The sequence below is a fragment of the Drosophila melanogaster genome, chromosome X (genome assembly GCF_000001215.4).
Source record: "Drosophila melanogaster chromosome X".
In the NCBI taxonomy this organism is placed as follows: Eukaryota; Metazoa; Arthropoda; class Insecta; order Diptera; family Drosophilidae; genus Drosophila; species Drosophila melanogaster.
The window spans coordinates 16466482-16484399 of NC_004354.4; the positions used below are offsets into that span (position 1 = coordinate 16466482).

Here is a 17918-nt window from a genome sequence, read left to right on the forward strand (position 1 = left end):
CTGGGCCTCTTACCTGAAAGAGCAGGATCATGCTCTGGCCAAAGGTCTTGAAGTTGTAGACGTCGTTGATGCCGCTCTTCTCCTTCACGTGCATGAAGAACGACATGCCGAAAATGGCAAAGATGAACATGACCAGGAACAGCAGCAGGCAGATGTTGAACAGGGCCGGCAGCGACATGGCCAACGCGAAGAGCAGTGTCCGAATGCCCTTGGCTCCCTTCACCAGTCGAAGGACACGGCCCACTTTCGCCACACGCACCACTCGGAGCAGGGTCGGCGACACGAAGTACTTCTCGATAATATCGCTAAGTACAAGACCTGCGGCGAACATTTAGCAGCGGATTGGGGATTGAGTTTGTGAAGAGAAATCAGTTGAGTTATGATCACAGAGTCAAAGTGGGGATTGTGGATGGGGATATTGGGGGATATTGCGGATTGGGTGTCATTTTTTTTATTTATTTTTTTTTTTGCTGGCGACTAAAGCTCCTGGAGCTCGAGACATAAACACTTGACATAGCTGAAATATGAAAAGCATTAGGTTGTCGGCACGCTCCGCCTCTTTCATTGTCTGCAACGTCAATCAACATTTACAGACAGACATGTACGCACACACTCAGTTGGGTTAGGAATACATAAATGAACGCAAAAATCGTATATGTACAGTTTGGAGAAAAGAAACAGGTAGAGTTGACACAAAACATAAACTGGTCGAACGGAAATACGGATAAATAATAACAGGGTAACCGAGCAATTGAAGAGCAACTTCAATCGTCATGGAGCGAGAGTATAATACAATTAGAATAAAATTACATATACAACATATACATGTACATATACAGTCAAGGTACAGTTACTTATACAGTTACGTATACGGATTAGCAGTACAGGTACAGATAACACAAATTATTTAAACGACTTTACAGCTGGCCTAGAACAAATTAGAGAGATTGCTGCGCAAAAATCAAAACGAAGAGAGAGAGATAAACGATTAGAAAACGAAACAATAAAAAGATTCAAACAAAATGAGTTACGTTTAGAGTAAACGGTGAACGCTGAACGCTTAACAGCAAACGGTTAACAGTAAACGGTTAAGCAGCAATGCTTGGTAGTCGATATCCTTCGGCTGTTTGCGAGCAGCTGGCGCAGGAGCAGGCGATCTTTGGCGTTGGTTTAAGCAGCGACAGCGAAATTAGCATCAAAACAAAATCTTGGAGCCCGGCATACGTCTTCCAGTATACCGTTATCGATAATAAAATCTTAATTAAATTTCTTTACTTATTTTTTCTTTTGTTTTGAATGCGTAGTTACGTTTTCTTTAGCGATAATCCGCAGCATATTTTATATGTGCCAAATACTATATATACACTGCAAAGTTCGTTCGCTGCCCGATTGATCAAAATGTTCATTGGTTCTAATTTTGTTTATCTCCGCTTGATGGCGCTAGCAATGGCAAAAAGGGCGTTTGGAAGGAGGCGGGGGGGGCGATGGTCGAACGAACTATTTGCAGGACTTTTCTGAATTTTGATTCTTGAGCTGAGAGCGAAAATACAGCGATCTCGAAAAAGGATTACAAAAAAAAAGTAAGAGTAGTATGCAGGGGAAAGCTTCTTATCGTTTGGAAAGAAAGAGTTGTAGAAAGTAAGAACAGGGTATTGGATTGGTGGGCATATTTTATATATGGGGGCGTGGTAGGGGCAGTTGGTTAGTCAAGTCCCGCACTAGGAAATGGCTTGGGAACCATTTGGATGGGTACTCATCTATAGATTATATAAAGTTATATGCTTTTTACTACGTTCATAGTAAAGTACATAATCTCCATCGTAGATTGGACCAAAACCATTAAGAAGATTCAGGCTATTGCTACGGTTATCCATCCATTTGGTTTGTTTTTTTGTTTTTTTTTTTTGATTTTCAATCGAAAATTGCCAAGATTGTGGGCCAAATTGTGGGCGGAACCCTCCGGCATGTGCGGCTATAAACTATGCATATCAACGGGGCTCGGAATACGGGTACTTTGTGGGGGCTCGATTCGGGCTGGGTTGGATTGCCGTTGGGTCCGGTCCGATCCAGTTCAACGGCCTTGCAGGATCTGCGCGCTAAGACAGTCCGCATGGCCGTTGTCCTGGCTGGGGCCCCGCCCGCAGAGCCAGTGGCTCTTGGATTGCTGGGGAATTGTGACCGCTGGAAACGAGTGCGGATCCCCAGCTGGAATGCGGTATGGATACCATATGCAGTAGCTAACAGAGTTATGCAACTGACAATCGCACAGAGTGGAATGCTTGTGGAATGCCCATTGACACCTAACTCTGAATGAATCTTGTGTGATTGGATTGAGTTTATCTTGATATTCACTGTCATCTCGTTTTGTTTTTAATATTTCTTTATGCGTTCTTTTTGTGCAAGCCATTTAACGTGTTCAAGTAGTTGTGTAGGTGTGTAAGTGTGTGTGTAGAAGTGTGTTAGCGATTGCTTTTCTTTATTGATTTTTTTGTTGTTATTAATGTTATTTTGTTATTTAAAGAATTTGCATTTACAAAAGCTCGTACGTCGTTTTCTTTTTTTTTATTCTTTTTTTTTTTTGTGTATTGTTTTCTTTTGCCTTAAGCGTGTATTAATATATTCGTCTATAAGGATATCACTTTGCGTCTGTCGCAACATCGAAGCCAAATAATGAAGCATACTTTAGAGCGTTCGAAAAAGTTGTAAGCATTATAGTATCGGTTTTTGGTTTTTTTTTGTTTTTTTTTTTGCTTATTTTGGTTCTTGGAAAGTGCGCTTGAGAACAAGTTTGGGGCGCGTGAATCTCTTGCGAGTAGTAAACATATACAGATATAGATACATATGAGATAAAGGAAGCGTAAGCAACATTTAAGTTTGGCAGCTCTTAAATAGTAAGGGTTTACTTGAAGCCTCCCTCGCACAAACTATACGTATTTCTAAAGTGAAACGAAAAGCTTGTAGATGTAGGGGGTAAAACACAATACGATCGGTTTGTTTAGGTTCCGATTTTTTCATTGGGGGATTAACTTGGTTACTGGTTTTGGTTCGGTTCGGTTCTGGCTTGGAGTTGGATAGAGGTTCGGGTTTTTGGGTTTCTGGTTTTTGAGAGGTGGGGAGTGTTTCAGGACTTTCGCTAGACAAAATATTTTTTTGGGCGCATTTCGAAGCGGGGTAACACCTTCGACAGCAACAGATCGTTCGAAAGCATCCTTTTCAACGCACTCGGGCACTAAAAAGGAAGCTCCCTGTTGCATTGGTCAATGTAGTAAAGCATATTTTAAGCCATCTTTTGTATAGTTTATCGTGCTCGTTTCTCGTTTCATCCAAAAGCCAATTCCTATTTGATTTACAGAATATATTGTATTTCGACCCGTTTTCAGTGGGAAATCATTCGCCTTAGCTCTTCCATTTGTTCGTTCTTTTTTTGTGCTTACGTATGCGCAACATTTCGGGCTATTAATTGTAGTTTGATGTTGAATAAAATTGAAATTATATATAATAAAAATACATATTTGGGAACGGGTAAATCGTACCCTTAAAGCTTGAAATAATATAGATATATTTACTCGACAAACTTCAGATGAAATCTGCCAATTCGTAGTATTTTTAGATTGACAACGGAAAAATATATCAAGTTCATGGTCAAATACAAATATTTAGAATTTAACGCCAGCTACAAACGACAACAATTACATGGAAAATACAATCAAAATAACACCAATATTACGTTTACTTTCAAACTTAGGCGTAAATAAAAATTCAACATTAATTTACTTATGTTATACATACAAATTTGGCAATAACAACAACAACAATTAAATTATTTATCACATAAATTGATCGATTACGCATTTGCCATATTAGCTGAGATTCGGTAAAGCTTTAAAGCAATAAAGACAAACAAATATATTGCAAACAACTTTTAAGCATGTAAAATAGTTTTGAAACATTTTTTTAAATTATACTATTCGATTAAATAACAGTTTTAAAGAAACTGTTCAGTTAGATTAGAAAGTCTAATTAGAAACTATTTTTTATTAGAAAATATTAGTAATTGCCTTTATAGCAAGAGATTTGTATAACAGTCTTGGGGGTTAAATAGCTCACTTGTTTTCTTTTCAATTAAATTTCAACCCGTTTTTTTTAAAGAACATTACTTGCTCAGCTAATTATGCAAATGGCAAGTGCGTCGAAAGCAAAAACGAAAACATTATTTGGAATACGTTAAGCACAACAACATGGAGCTGCTCATAAAGTGAATTTGATACCGTCATAAACATTAGTATAACAGTTGCAATCAAATCTCAATATGAACACTCGCGATACAACAATTTTTTGTACATAACAAATTCGTTAAGGGGGGATTATTACATTGCTTTTTTCTTTTGCTGGGAATGGGAAAGTTCAATACGAATCAACATCGAACAATGGAAATACGCATTATCTATACGACAACAAATTAGCAACAATTATTAGAAAGTACAATACGTAAACAGAGAGGAGCGTACTGTAGCAATGACAGACAGGATTTTACATCAAATAAATGCATATAGATAGAGTGGGGAAGTGAGTTGACGACTCAAGGACCACAGAACTGATCCTGAATTTAAAAAGTGTCTTTTCATAAGGTTTTTAGAGCTTGGGTTCGATTTGCATACGTTGGCTATTTGGTTTGGCGGTTGGGTGGTGGTTGGTTGGGTTAATTTGGAAATTGATTTTCGGTTTTACTTACCTAAGATGGATAAAATGACAACTACTACATCAAATAAATTCCATGGCTCAATAAAATAGTGATATCGTAAAGCGAATATTTTTAATAGACATTCGGAACTGAAAATAACTACGAATATCGCATTGAGATAGTCTAGGACCGCGTTATACGTGTCCGACGCATCGTAACGATCGAGGGTCATGGTGAACATGTTCAGACCAATGAATAACATAATGATTATATCGAATTTCTTATCGGTTACTATTTCAAAGACTATTGCTTGTGGTCGCCACTGGAATGGTAAAAGAAGTCAACCAAAGATCAACACGGAAATAAAAAAAAAAGGAAATGATAAGGAAAGGTAAAAACAAAAAAAGATAATCAATCGTTGGACACCGACATAACACATTGGAGAGAAGAGAGAAAAGGAATAGAAGAGTTTTGTATAAGTACATTTGTTTAAATACGTCGCATTTGCTTATTAGTAGTTATATGTATATAGTATAAGAGTTTTCAGCTCAGTTGATCGCTTTTTATATTGGTTATTAGGTTATGGCGTTTATATATTGGTTCTTTTCACTATTACATAACGGTTGTAGATCTGTGCCAATTGCAAACTTTTTTCCATGATGTGATCTTCTGTGGATCGTAGACCGCACCTGCAGACGTACAGAGTAGGCGTATAACAGTAGAACAGTTGGGTAAGGTAACATTGTTAAACAGTGACTCAATGTGCTAGTAACATTCATTCAATGCATCGGTTAAGTTAATAATTAACGGTTTGGTTATGGCTAGAGCACACTACGCGAGACAGAGACGGATACATTTACAGAGCTATGATTTGAGAGAGATGGCAGAAACGTGCAGTCAGTCAGTCCGTCTCTTTTCTCCGTCAGCATGCTAGACTCTAGCCTTTGCCTTCGACCTTCTAATTGTTTGATCTTCGATTTGATATAATTATCGATTTAGTTTTGGTTTTGGTTTTAGTTTTCAGTTATCGTTTATTTGTTACGTTCTGTGACTATCACTAAACATGCCCAGCGTACAGTAGAGAGTAGAGATAAAAGAGAGACGTGCCAAGATGTATGCTATGTACACATCCAGATTAGGAGTAGTAAGTAGTAGTTGTACGAGAGTAGTAAAGAAACATGCATTGGTTGCCATATCTAAGTTAAGAGTGTTGCGAGTGGGGTATCATAGATAGGTAGGTAGGTATATATACATATATAGATAGATTGTAGTTTTGCTTTGCTTTTGGAATTTTAAATTTGATAGAACGAACGTCCAGCTGATAAATGGCAGACATAAAAATGTTTAAGTACAGACGAACCAAACGGACACAATACTTAAATACAGCTAGAGGAAATTAAGTATTAGAGTAGAAAAGAAAACGGTATGTTGCGACTATATCGTCGTCGCACTCGCACACACAGTCGCACGCAGGAGTCGCTCAATGGCAACAGTGGCGTTTGGCGTTGTCTCTCTCTAGCGCCACGGCAGCCATTCCAGAGACTCGACTTGTTGCGCTGCCTTCATCTTCTTGTTCTTTTCGTTTTCGTAATGTTTCTCTTGTTGTTTTTCTTGTTTCAAAGATCCGTCAATTAACTTGACAAAATATTGCTAGAGAACAGGGCCTTTCACATACGTACATACGCGCGTAAGTAAATATGTGTTTAGTACATAAATATACTCAACGGATTGCAAGGGTTTTTGGTCGACGTCCCAGTCCGTCTAACAGTTTGTCACTAGTTGGTATTTCATCGGATATTAATCGAATGAATACATAATACAGAAGGCCCAAAGGCCATAAATTAATCTCGCAATTTATAGATTTTCATTTAAGTTCAACCAACAGTCAGGTATAACAGTCTGTTTCGGTAGCACAGTTCGGCGTTTCTTTAATACAAGTTAACATAGAAAAAAGTTTATCATATATACAAAATGTTATATATACAATACAGATACGATTGGCACAGATTACGCGATCAAAAGCTTGTTTCTCTTATTGTTCTGATTTTTATTTGGTAACATTATTTTACTTATTGATTCATAGTTAGTTATATATGGGGTTTGAGTTTCATTTCTCTTGTGGGGCATCAAGTGCATTGAAAACGTCTGAAAGCGGAAAGTTTGAGAACTTGGCAAGTATTTTACTTGGATAAATTGGCACTTCTTCAAATGCACACTATGAGCTTTGATGACCCCAGCAAAGATATTTTTGAGTTCATTTTAATGTATTAAACGTTTTTTCTCATTCTTATTGTGTTATATCAAGTTAAATTTGTACTTTGATTTCTCTTTTAGCTTATATATTGTTTATAGGTTTTTTTCGGTTATTAAATTATGGTAATTTGTTAATATTATTTTGTTGTATTTGTTGTTGTCTTACCCTTGGTCTTGGAATGGCTTTTAATGGTTTTTTAGAGCCCATCTTTTTCATAGCATTATAGTACTTTTTCTGATCTTCTGTCATGAACATTTCTAATGATCCACCTGCTTTTTTCTTTTGCTCATTAAAATTATCAATGATAACACCAATGAACAGATTGAGTGTGAAAAATGATCCAAATATGATGAAGAATACGAAATATAAATACATGTAGATGTTCGTTTCACGAATTGGTTGCTTGTCCACCTGTTATCGATCATTTGGCCAGTTCGAAGTCAATCGATAGCAGCAGGAATTGTTGTTGTTGAATTTTATGTTTTGCGGGGGAATTTAGTAGAATGGCATCGTTGGTTTCAGAGTTTCAGTTTCGGTTTTCATTTCATTTCATTTTTTTTTTTGGTTTTGTGAATGGATCATTTTTAGTGTTGCTCGTGTGGTTGTTGTGGAGTGGGTGTGGCCAGAGTTTTGTTTTGGAGTGGTGTGACCATATTTGTTGTTGTTTGTAGATGTTGTTATAGTGTCGAGTGTTGTTGTAGAGTAGTTGTAGATTTGTCGATCATATATAAAAAAGAGAAAAAGTTATAGATAAAATTGGTTGATTAATAAAAAGTATCATAGACTGGACTTAGGTATATATTATAGACATTTCTATACATTTGCAAGTATGTATGAATCAACTAGCTATTCGTTTGCAACATATGTAGCTTTGTCATAGCGGCTTTCTGCTCTATTTTGCGTGTTCAATTATTGACTTATTGGCTAACTGGTTTTTGTGGTTGGCAAAGCGCATTGGCAAACATAAATGCAGTCGGATGTGGTTGTGGGTGTCTGTGGTGAGATATGGATTGAAACGGTGGTACATTACCTCTCGTGAATCGATAGCATCGTTCATGATTTGTATCCAGCCTTTGAAGGTGGCCACTTGGAAAAGGCACAGATACGCGTTACCTACATGATCGAAATTCATTGCTGAATTCACCCACGTGTAGTTCTCGCTCTCGCAGGCATTGCGATTTGGTATGATCTCGTGGCTGAGCTTCGTGCCATTCATGTCCTCGCACTGTCGGTTATCGATCGTGGTTATCGGTTCGGCGTTCATCAGTGGTTGGCGTCGATGGGTTTGGTTTTGTTTATCGAGTTGATTTCGGAAAAATGTATTTCAGTTATGCGGGATTCACATACAGATATAGATATATATAGTATATATATAGAGAGTAAAATATATAATTATATGGACGGGGCAGATTACATAAGGAAACAGCTATACATAGATGCTAACTAAGTTTGTAAAAGTGTCAGTGGTTCTGGTAGTGTGTGTTAGTGTTTGAGCAGCTAATTAGCTTGGCCTCTTGACTATACGATATTTGAAAAGCTCAGCTTGAATTTAATTGATTTGAATAGGTTTATTTATTTGATCATTCTTAGAAAGATCTGCTCTTTTTTCAATTTTCGGTGCAAAAGGCAAAGTACAAACTAAGGCTAATACTAAAGAGTGTTCTAAAGAAACGGTTTTAGTGCAGCAACTTTCGCAAGGTCGCATACTCGTATAGTTATATAACGTTCGATAAGCATGCCCAAGCTGAATCGTATTCTGCATTTGATTTCGATTTGGATTTCGATTCCGATTCTGGTTATCGCTCAGGACTTGCACTTGAATGAATTCTGATTTGATTTTATGTACAGTACAGCTAGGGCTTGTCTCTGATTTTTTTTTATGTTTTTTTGGACAAGCCCTTTGCTCGTTTATTTTGAACTTTACTTTAAACTCAACTATTTACGAAAAATAGATGCAAAGATACGCATTTCTTTCAAGATGGATTCAATAGTTCGATTAAATTGATCATTGCTAATTATGTAATGCTGCTTGGAATTGTTTTCTCTTATTGAACTTAAGCCATTTGCAGGCAAAGTGAACACAAGTATATAACTTGTATTCATTTTACCTTTAAAGTTTGGCATGTTTGATTATGTTTCGGTTTCAGTTTTTGGTTTTGGCTTGGTTTCTGGTTTTGGTTCAGGTTTTAGTTTGAAACATTTGGCACGTACCTTAAAATATTTTCCAGCAAAAAGCTGTACACCCATTATGGCAAAAATTAGCCAAAATATTAGACACACCAATAGCACATTGAAGATGGACGGTATAGCTTGTACCAGCGCATTAACGACGACCTGAATTTGGTTTGGTTTTTTGTTTTGTTGAATTCGTGGATTGATTGATCAATCATTCGATCGTTAATCGATTGGGTCGTCGTTGGCAACGTCGATGATGATTGGGAGTTGAGTTATCGATGGATTGGTTGGTTGGTTGTTTTATTGGTTGTTGTAGTAGTTGGGATACATGGGTGTATGGGTGATGCGAGGCAAGGCGAGGCGAGGCGAGGGCGGGGAGAGGGGATAGAATATAATACAATAAATGCAGAGAGTTATTTAGTCAGTTGGGAATATATAGATATATAATTATCAGTATACACTAGTTCAAGTTAGTATCAGACTTAAGAATAATGATGTTGATGTACAGATGTGTGTTATTGCGTGTACATGGTTGTTTTGTGAATGAGTGTATTGCTGTATAGATGAATAATTGTTTTTTTTTTTAAATTTTTTTATTGTGTATGAGATGAAAGCGTGCGACTGTGTGAGTGCAATGGAGACTTTCTCGGTGTGCTGACTAACACTACTTGCAGGCGACGTGCGATTCTCAACACTGAGCCAAGCCAAGGCAGCCGTTTACTTTACAATACTACATACATATATAACAGTTAGGCACAACGGGCAACAGCATAACGGTTCATTTGCGAACAAACAAGCACATGTTCAACTTGAAGTTATTAAGTATATGCGACAAAATTAGCTAAGAGTTAACTTAAACTAGAGACTAAGTACGTGACTAGATGAGATGGTCAAAGTACGAGTAGAATCAAAAGTTGTGTGGCTGGTACATAAGGCGATGATAATTCTAATTATAATGTTCGATCGGTTCTACAGTACTTGGCAAGCATAGGACTCGACCGATAGTCGTCAATTGGTTAAGCTGTTTAAGCGAATTTCTTTGTTCTGATGAGCCAATTATATTCTAAGTGTGAGCCGAGTGGACAATCAATAAAGGATGTGGATAGTAGGTCAAAATAAGAGAGAGAGAGAGAGAGAGAGAGAGAAACAGAGAGAGATAGACAGAGCGAGCTAGCTAGAGCGAAAAAGAGATCGAGCAAGACGCAACTTGTGTGTGAGAGAAGGCAAGGCAAAACAGTTGTCTAATTATTTATAACAATATGCATAAGTAAGTATGTAAGAATAACGATTAACGATAGCTAAGATTAACTCTAGTACTTGGAGTGTGGTTTTTGTGTTCGGCTGATCGATGAGAGAGAGAGATTTGAGTAAGTTGTTGGGTAATTAGCATCTAATCAGTCAATCAATTACGATTTATGTTGATAATTTCATAAGTTTTACAAATTACGGATGCAACAAATGAATTCAACTGCTTCACTGATGCAGATTATCATGGTTATGAGCCCATCAATCCAAATGGTTAACTGTAAAGCTATGCACGTTTCAATTTCTATAGCTACACAATTCGGATCGGTTGCTGTTAGTTTGAAATGAATGGCTGGTGTTAACGAGTTCGAGTAGAGAGGTTGTATCGGCGTAAAGGAGTCGCCAGTATTAGTTATGATGAGATTTGGCGCTATTTGCTGGATTGAGATACGATATACGATATGCTACTGATACTGATACTGATACTGATTGATGAAATTGTTTGTTTGTTTGTTGGTAAGTATTTTTTGTTGTGGTAATTGGTTTCGATTTGATTTGATTTGATATTGGTTTGGTATTGGGTTGTTACGAGTATGTATGGAAAGTACGTACCCTCATGCCCTGCATACGGGACATGGCACGTAGTGGTCTCAGTGCTCTTAACGTTCGCATAGTCTTGAAGGCTTGAATACCACCAGCTCCAACAAGTGAAGCAACGAAGTTGATAAGCGATACCTAGTTTCGATATAGTTCGAATAGTGCCAAGTTTAACATATTTAGTTGCATACTTAGAGATTCTTTGTAAATAAAGCAAAAGTGATTTATCTTTCATTTTTCGGTACTTTGTTCGGTTTTTTCGGTATCGGGTTTTGGGTTTTTTTTTTTGTTTTTTTTTTTTAAGTTTTAAGTTTTAGTTTCTGTCTGTCTAACGAAAAGAAGCTTTAAAGAGATTAATCCGCGCCGTTGTTGTTTTTCAAATGCAGCTGCAGCTGCTGTTCGACAAAAAGGGGTCAAAGGCAAAAAAAGGGGCAGAACGGGGCGTGGCAGGGGCCCTATGGGTTCGGAGAACTTACTTGCATATTACCAATGCGCTCTTCTGACTTAGACAAAACATGTTCTTAAACAATAGCCTAGTGTAGTACGATAGTTGTTACATAATATAGCTTGTACGATTATATGTATATATTCTGGCAAATACATAGATGGTAACACTTATAGACGTAGACACATACACACAAAACAGGTTAACACATATGCATATAAAGTACGTATATGTAGATTACTGTGGGTTCGGTTCGTTAACGATTGGTTTTCGGATTGGTTCGATGTGTATTGGAAGTAGTTTCGGTTCAATCCAAGGGTATATAGTAGTAGTAGGTATACGATAACTGCTCTGGGTGAGACATACATAGAGAGACGAGAGCTGAGTGTGTGTGTGTGTTGTTCGATACGAGTACGAGTACGAATTACTGAAATCGGGTAGGTCCTTTCTTGATAGCAAAGGATCTTTTGGGGGGGAGACGGCACATCCAGAGAGTTACAGAAAGAGTTATGACTTTGGGAACTAGGCTAGGTCTGTCTAAATCGATTGTTTCCTACGATTGTTTGCACCACCAGCCGCACCACACTCCACAATGGACGAATTCGGCATGCATACGCCATGGACGAAACGAAACGAAACGAAACGATTGACGAGAGATCGAGAATGGATGTTCCATGATTCGATAGATTATTCTAATATATACAAACTTTACTTTATGACGAATTTGGTGTTGGTCGCGGCGTATGCAGGGACCTCAATGAGTCCATTGTGCAGTCGTGCGACCTCATCACTAGGTTCTCATTGAAAAATGGCTTTCGGCTTTTGGTTTTCCTGTCTTGATCTGTCTCTATGTTGACACATTTTTGCTCAAACTTTGCTGCCGGACTCGATTGGGTATTGTGGATCCCAGTTTGCACTGGACTGAAGTTAATCTTGGGGTGAGTTTAGCCCCAGATGGAAAAGAGCTCAGTTAAGTTAGCCCAGACCAAGCGATATCTGTTGGTGTGAGACGGGACGCGATTGGAGCGTCGTTTGTTGTAAGTAAAACACTGCCACCACTGCGTATGAGCGATTTATCGAATACTCGACATCTGGTTGTTGTTCTGATTGTACTGATTGTGGTTGAATATACAGTATATATACATATACGAGTAAACGATTTCGATATCTATACACTAACGACTGAGCGTCGTGAAGTTTTCGAATATTTGGTTACATTTGTTGTTTGTACAATTCAGTGCAGTTGTGGCCCTTTTGCGTGGTTCGCTTTTCAACAATTATGGGGATATACATTTGGTATGTACATACATACACCTATACGGATGGATATAGTTTTGTGCCGCTAAGTTGGAGGCCGTGGCGAGGGAAGGGGTCCAGTTCCAGTTCAAATTCATTGTGTTCATGTGGACGTGGCTTTGGTAATGGGATTAACTAGGACTAACTGTCTAAGACAACCAAAACGATCTAGGGGTTCGGACTTGGCAACTGGGAGTGTACATGGGGTTTCGAGGTTCTGGGGGAGGTATTGCTACCAATGACTAAGCTATGGCTAGTTATTGAACCAAACTACTTATACACAAGTTATTATACGCTTGTACTCGTATAACAGTTACATTAGCTGACCAATCGTGTTGCATGTATGGTTCCTATCTCTAATTTCATTATATACGTAGGAATATTATATATAGTACAGTTTAAAAGCTATGACTGACCTATGTATGTATGTGTATCAATGGACATAGATTACTTGTTTAAACTATAACCGTATGATTACGCTACTGTTATACAATGTAGGCAGCTAAGCTGAAGCGCGCGACGGCAGCAATGGAATACAATGCCTACAAAGCTTCTTGAAGATATTGCGGTTGGCTTGTAGATTTTACTTTAACTTTACATTTACACGCAACAATATTTGTATATATAGGGACAATGGTATCAATAAATATATGTATATATATTTGGGGTTTGGCAGGGACAAACATATGTAGGAGTAAATTACATCAACATTAACAGGCAGCAGAAAATGTACAGAACTGGCCGGTATAACACTTAGCATGGCGCTGCCCTGGGCGCAATGTGAGCGATTCGGCTTGGACGGATTGTAGCGTTTAGCACACACATATTGAGCGAAAGAAAACCACGTACACCCATAGATACACACGCACATAGATGGCTTAAATATCGATATATGTATGCTCAGAACACAATATTGACAACTGACGGTGATTAATAACATTGCTCGAACATGTATTTTGTGTGTGTATAACAATTTCGGAGGCGGGAATTAAAGCGCTTTGCCAACGAAGTTGCGGTCAATGTTCGATCCTAAAAAGCTTCCAACCGTTTTGCGATAGTTGTAAACGGCACTTTACAATTATTCAAATAGTCGCTGCACCGTGTACAACCCAGCTGAAGATCGTAGCGGTTGAAGTATAACAGTTTTTTTAAAGATACAAATGTGATTGAAGATTGTAGAGCTCGCCATTTATTGTAGATAGACCGCAAGTAAGGAACTCAGTTTGTTAGTGAAGCAACAACATTTAACGAATGTATATAGCTATTGAATATTATTAGTTGTATACTTAGCACACACACACATACACGCACGCACACACACCCACCCGCACACACATAGAGACAACAGTGAATGCGAATGAGGGAAAGTTACACAGCGAGAAACATATATAGGAATTTAGTCTGAGCTTAGCTTAGAACTTTTAAGGAGGAGAAAGAGCAAGAGAGACACACAGAGACAGCGAGGGAGAGAGAGAGATAGAGAGGCTGTGGTGGACGCTACTTACTTTCATGCCCTCCCAGCGCGAAACTGCCCGCAGTGGTCGCAGGGCGCGCAGAGTTCGCATCGAGCGAAAGGCGGGCACATCATCGGCCCCGGACCAGACCGCGGCCAAATTAATTAGCGACAGCTAGATGGGCGATTTAGATTGGCGGGTAACTCAAAACGAAACTCAAAGTTGGATAAGCTATGTCTATAGGGATGATCTATATACGTGTATATGTATAGAGGGCACTTATCGTACTAAGCTAATGTGAATAACTATGCTAACCTATGGTAATATCAAACAAATTCTTTACGTTTACTCGTTACTCGTTACTCGTTACAGTTTACTAGTTACTTGTTCTTTGGCTTTATATCATACAACGGTTCTCAATATACACTTTAGATACAAACTCGGGACGAGCTGGGTTTCTCAAGACACCTGTCATACTGCCCTAAGCAGTACACAGCGATTTCGGGGCGGGAATAAGGCATACAGACTAAAGGCTTAACTGAAAAGTCTTAAATCGTCTTCAAGTAACTCAATTCATTTCGGTCCAGGGTCTTGTGGTTGGTTAAGTTTTATACGGTTTCGATACGTTCGGCAAACAAAATATAGAGGTCCGAAAGCTGATTGGGGAGCGATCTACTTGGGTAACCGGTGGACTTACCATGACAATCACGAAATCGAGCCAACACCACGCGTTGGTGAAGTACACTTTGAAGCCGAGCGCCAACCACTTGATTAACATTTCCAAGAAGAATATAACCGTAAATATTCTGTCCATATAGTATAAAATATCCTGCAGTATGGGTCTTTGTGGCAGATGTACATCTTCTAATGCCTGTTCCAGTTCGAAGAGGTTGATTTCGGTTATATTCGAAGAGACGGTGGTACGTTGATTCGTTGGTGTTGCGTATTCATAGAAGAAACACATGGACATTTACATTGGCGTTATAGAGTGGTTAGGTGAGTATGAGGTAACATTAGACGAGAACGAGTTTAACAATTATCTAGAAGCAGTATAAGAAGCTATATAACATTAATGAGTATTAAAATGGTATTCAAAGCGTTGCTGTATTTGCTGTACAACAGTCGGCTTTTCCTTCTTGGTGTCCTTCTTTCTTTCTTTCTTTTTTTTTCGTTCTGATCTTCTTCTTGGGCGGACAAATTAAAGTCAAACGCAATTAAAGAAAAATTTTCAAAGAAATTGAAGACAAAATTCTTGAAATGATACGCACAAAGCGTCTACATCTAGTTCTATATCGAATGTCTAGGTAAACAGGAACATCTACAGCTAACACTAGCCGATCTACAAGATAATCCAGTAGATCGCTGAACAAGATTTGCGATCTCACGCAGAGACACAAGCCGTTTGACAGGAATGTGCCTAGGCATAAGAGGCAAACCATTTAAGCTACCAAAATACATAGTATCTTCTCTCAGTTTTGTATCGTGTGAAATAAGAATTGAATTTAGGGTTAATGTCGATGGAAAATCTCGATCAGCTTTGCATTGCAGAGCGGAGCAAGAAATTCCATCGGTTTTTTTGGTACTTGAACAGAAAAATCAGATCAAATCGGTAAAGGTCTACGCTAAAACTATGCTATACTGTTTAGTTTCTGGGATCGAACTGAAAAATTGGGTCGGGTGGGGGGTTTTTTGAATGAAGCAATCAACTTTGGTAAAGTTGATGGCTTGATTAACTACATATTCAATTGTTTTGCTTATTTTGAATGCTTATTGATTGAATTGAATTAAATTGGTTTAAATTTAGTGATCTGTTGCAAGCTACGATTTGCGTTTTTAGCATTTTAAAAAAGCAAATGACACAAATTTGCAACAATCTAAATGGCAAACAAGAGTCTTGAGTCTGCTTTAGAGTCTTTTGAATTAATATTATTTTTTTTTTAAACGTTTTTTCTTTTTCTCGATAAATTTAATTTAATTTAATTTTGTAGTTGACTTACCAAAGCTAAGCTACTCATTAAAATCATAGTGATAACAGCTGTTTCAAAATATTTATTTTCAATTAATTGAAAAGTTTTCAGTCGTAAATTGCCCCATCCTTGCCAGAACGGCGAGTCATCGTCACCGGCTAAGATCGGAAATTTCTTATAGTACGAATCGGGGCAGCAATCAGCTGGATATTCATCGAGTATATCCTCGTCGTGTGCATGAATAATGATATCACCGTCGAGCGGGCCCTCCTCGCATTCGCCCTCCTCGTCCAGTTCCTCGTCGAGACCTAAATCCTCCTTGCTGGCGTCGCGCTTCTCCTCGCCCTCCATCGTCTCGGCGCTGCCCTTGTGGCTCTCGTCCTTGAATGGTCGATTCTTATGGCTACCATATGAGTTAATGCTGGCAGTGTCGTCGTCCTGTAAGGACAAACCTCTATGGTTTAGCTCGTGTTCCAGTCTATTGTCTTGGTGGTTAATTGAGTTGCCAATCATCTGTATAGTTATAGTTATAGTTATACATATATATATTTATATATATCGGTATAGATATTTTTGGTATTTGTTTTTTTGTTTTTGTTTTTGTAGCGAGATTTCAGTTCATGTGTTTTGTTATTTTTGTTTTTTTTTTTTCAGTTGGGTTGGTTTTTATCATTTTTTTGTTTGTGATTGGGTTGTGGAATATAGACAGTTATATGTAATAGGAAAAAAATGTGTCAATTTAATGAACGAAAAAGAGAAACAAAACAAATAATATAAATCAATTTCTTGTCGTTACGAAAATGTTCTATAAAATATTCGATAACAAAGTATATCTGGGAGGAGTTGTAGAGGCAGTACAGTTATATGTATGTAGTTATATATATTAGTACTCAATAGTGTATGGGAATCGGGTTGGTTAGTAATCACAAATTAATACTTATATTGAGGAGAATGTATTGCGCACTTGAGCTTGGTTACAAACAAAAAATAAATAAAGTAAAGAAATTGCACACAAGCTCAAGTTCCAGTTCAAGTTCAAATTCGATAACTTGCGATGCGCGCTCGAAAGGATTTGTATTTACCGTTGCGTTATTTAGATATTTGGATTTCTTCGGCTTGTTGTTCTTCATGTCGCCGTGTATCGTGAATTCCATGCCATCCCCGATGGCCACCTCCAGTTGCGTCTGCTCCTTGATCCCCTTCTTGATGAGGCCGTCGGCGAGGATCTCGTCGTGGCCCAGCTCCAGTTCGTTGTCACCATGCTCTGCAGATATACAACGACAAACGCCTTTGCCTTTCGTATCCCATATTCGATCGTAATAGGTTTATAGATAGTGTGTTTACATAATCGGTTCGATATATACATATGTAACGTAACAGAGGTATGGCATTTATATAGATATATATATGTTGTTATTGAGTTGTACGGATGGGCAATGACGATTGTTGATCGGTTATCGATTATCGATGTTGGGAAATCATAAAGAGCGAAACGAATTCATAATTCATACAAGCAGTTGCCGTTCGCATTAAAGTTGTTGTTGTTGTTGTTGGTTGTTTGTCGATCGTTTCGGTTGATTTGAAATTTCAATTTCAATTTGATTTGAATTGAATAAAGTCGATTTGGGATGAGTCGAGATTCGATTTGGTTTAAGCGTTGTTCGTTACGTCGGCCGATTCAAAATTGGGTTGATTTTTTGAATTTTAGAATTTGATGTTTTATGGGAAATCATGACAAGCCATTTTAAATGAAAAGAATGAAGATAGATATAACGATTAATTCTTAATTTTGGGATCAAATTGT

At 38.0% G+C, this 17918-nt stretch overlaps 1 protein-coding gene across 60 annotated transcripts in view; it reads right to left on the minus strand.

Annotated features, from left to right (window-relative positions):
* Nucleotides 1–17918, minus strand: part of para (paralytic) — a 78070-nt gene that overhangs the window by 11455 nt on the left and 48697 nt on the right. For 23 of the 60 annotated variants that reach the window (NM_001201703.3, NM_001201695.2, NM_001201711.1 and 20 more), the window contains 9 exons: nt 17197–17378; nt 16145–16552; nt 14845–15018; nt 10968–11090; nt 9147–9269; nt 7966–8160; nt 7101–7346; nt 4733–5003; nt 14–318 (listed from right to left, as the gene is read on the minus strand). In NM_001201703.3, coding sequence (NP_001188632.1) covers nt 14–318; nt 4733–5003; nt 7101–7346; nt 7966–8160; nt 9147–9269; nt 10968–11090; nt 14845–15018; nt 16145–16552; nt 17197–17378 — 2027 coding nt within the window. Of the gene's footprint in view, nt 1–13; nt 319–4732; nt 5004–7100; nt 7347–7965; nt 8161–9146; nt 9270–10967; nt 11091–14198; nt 14322–14844; nt 15019–16144; nt 16628–17196; nt 17409–17918 lie in introns of all 60 variants that reach the window. The other 37 variants (NM_001298403.1, NM_001201712.1, NM_001201715.1 and 34 more) reach the window with 11 other exon arrangements.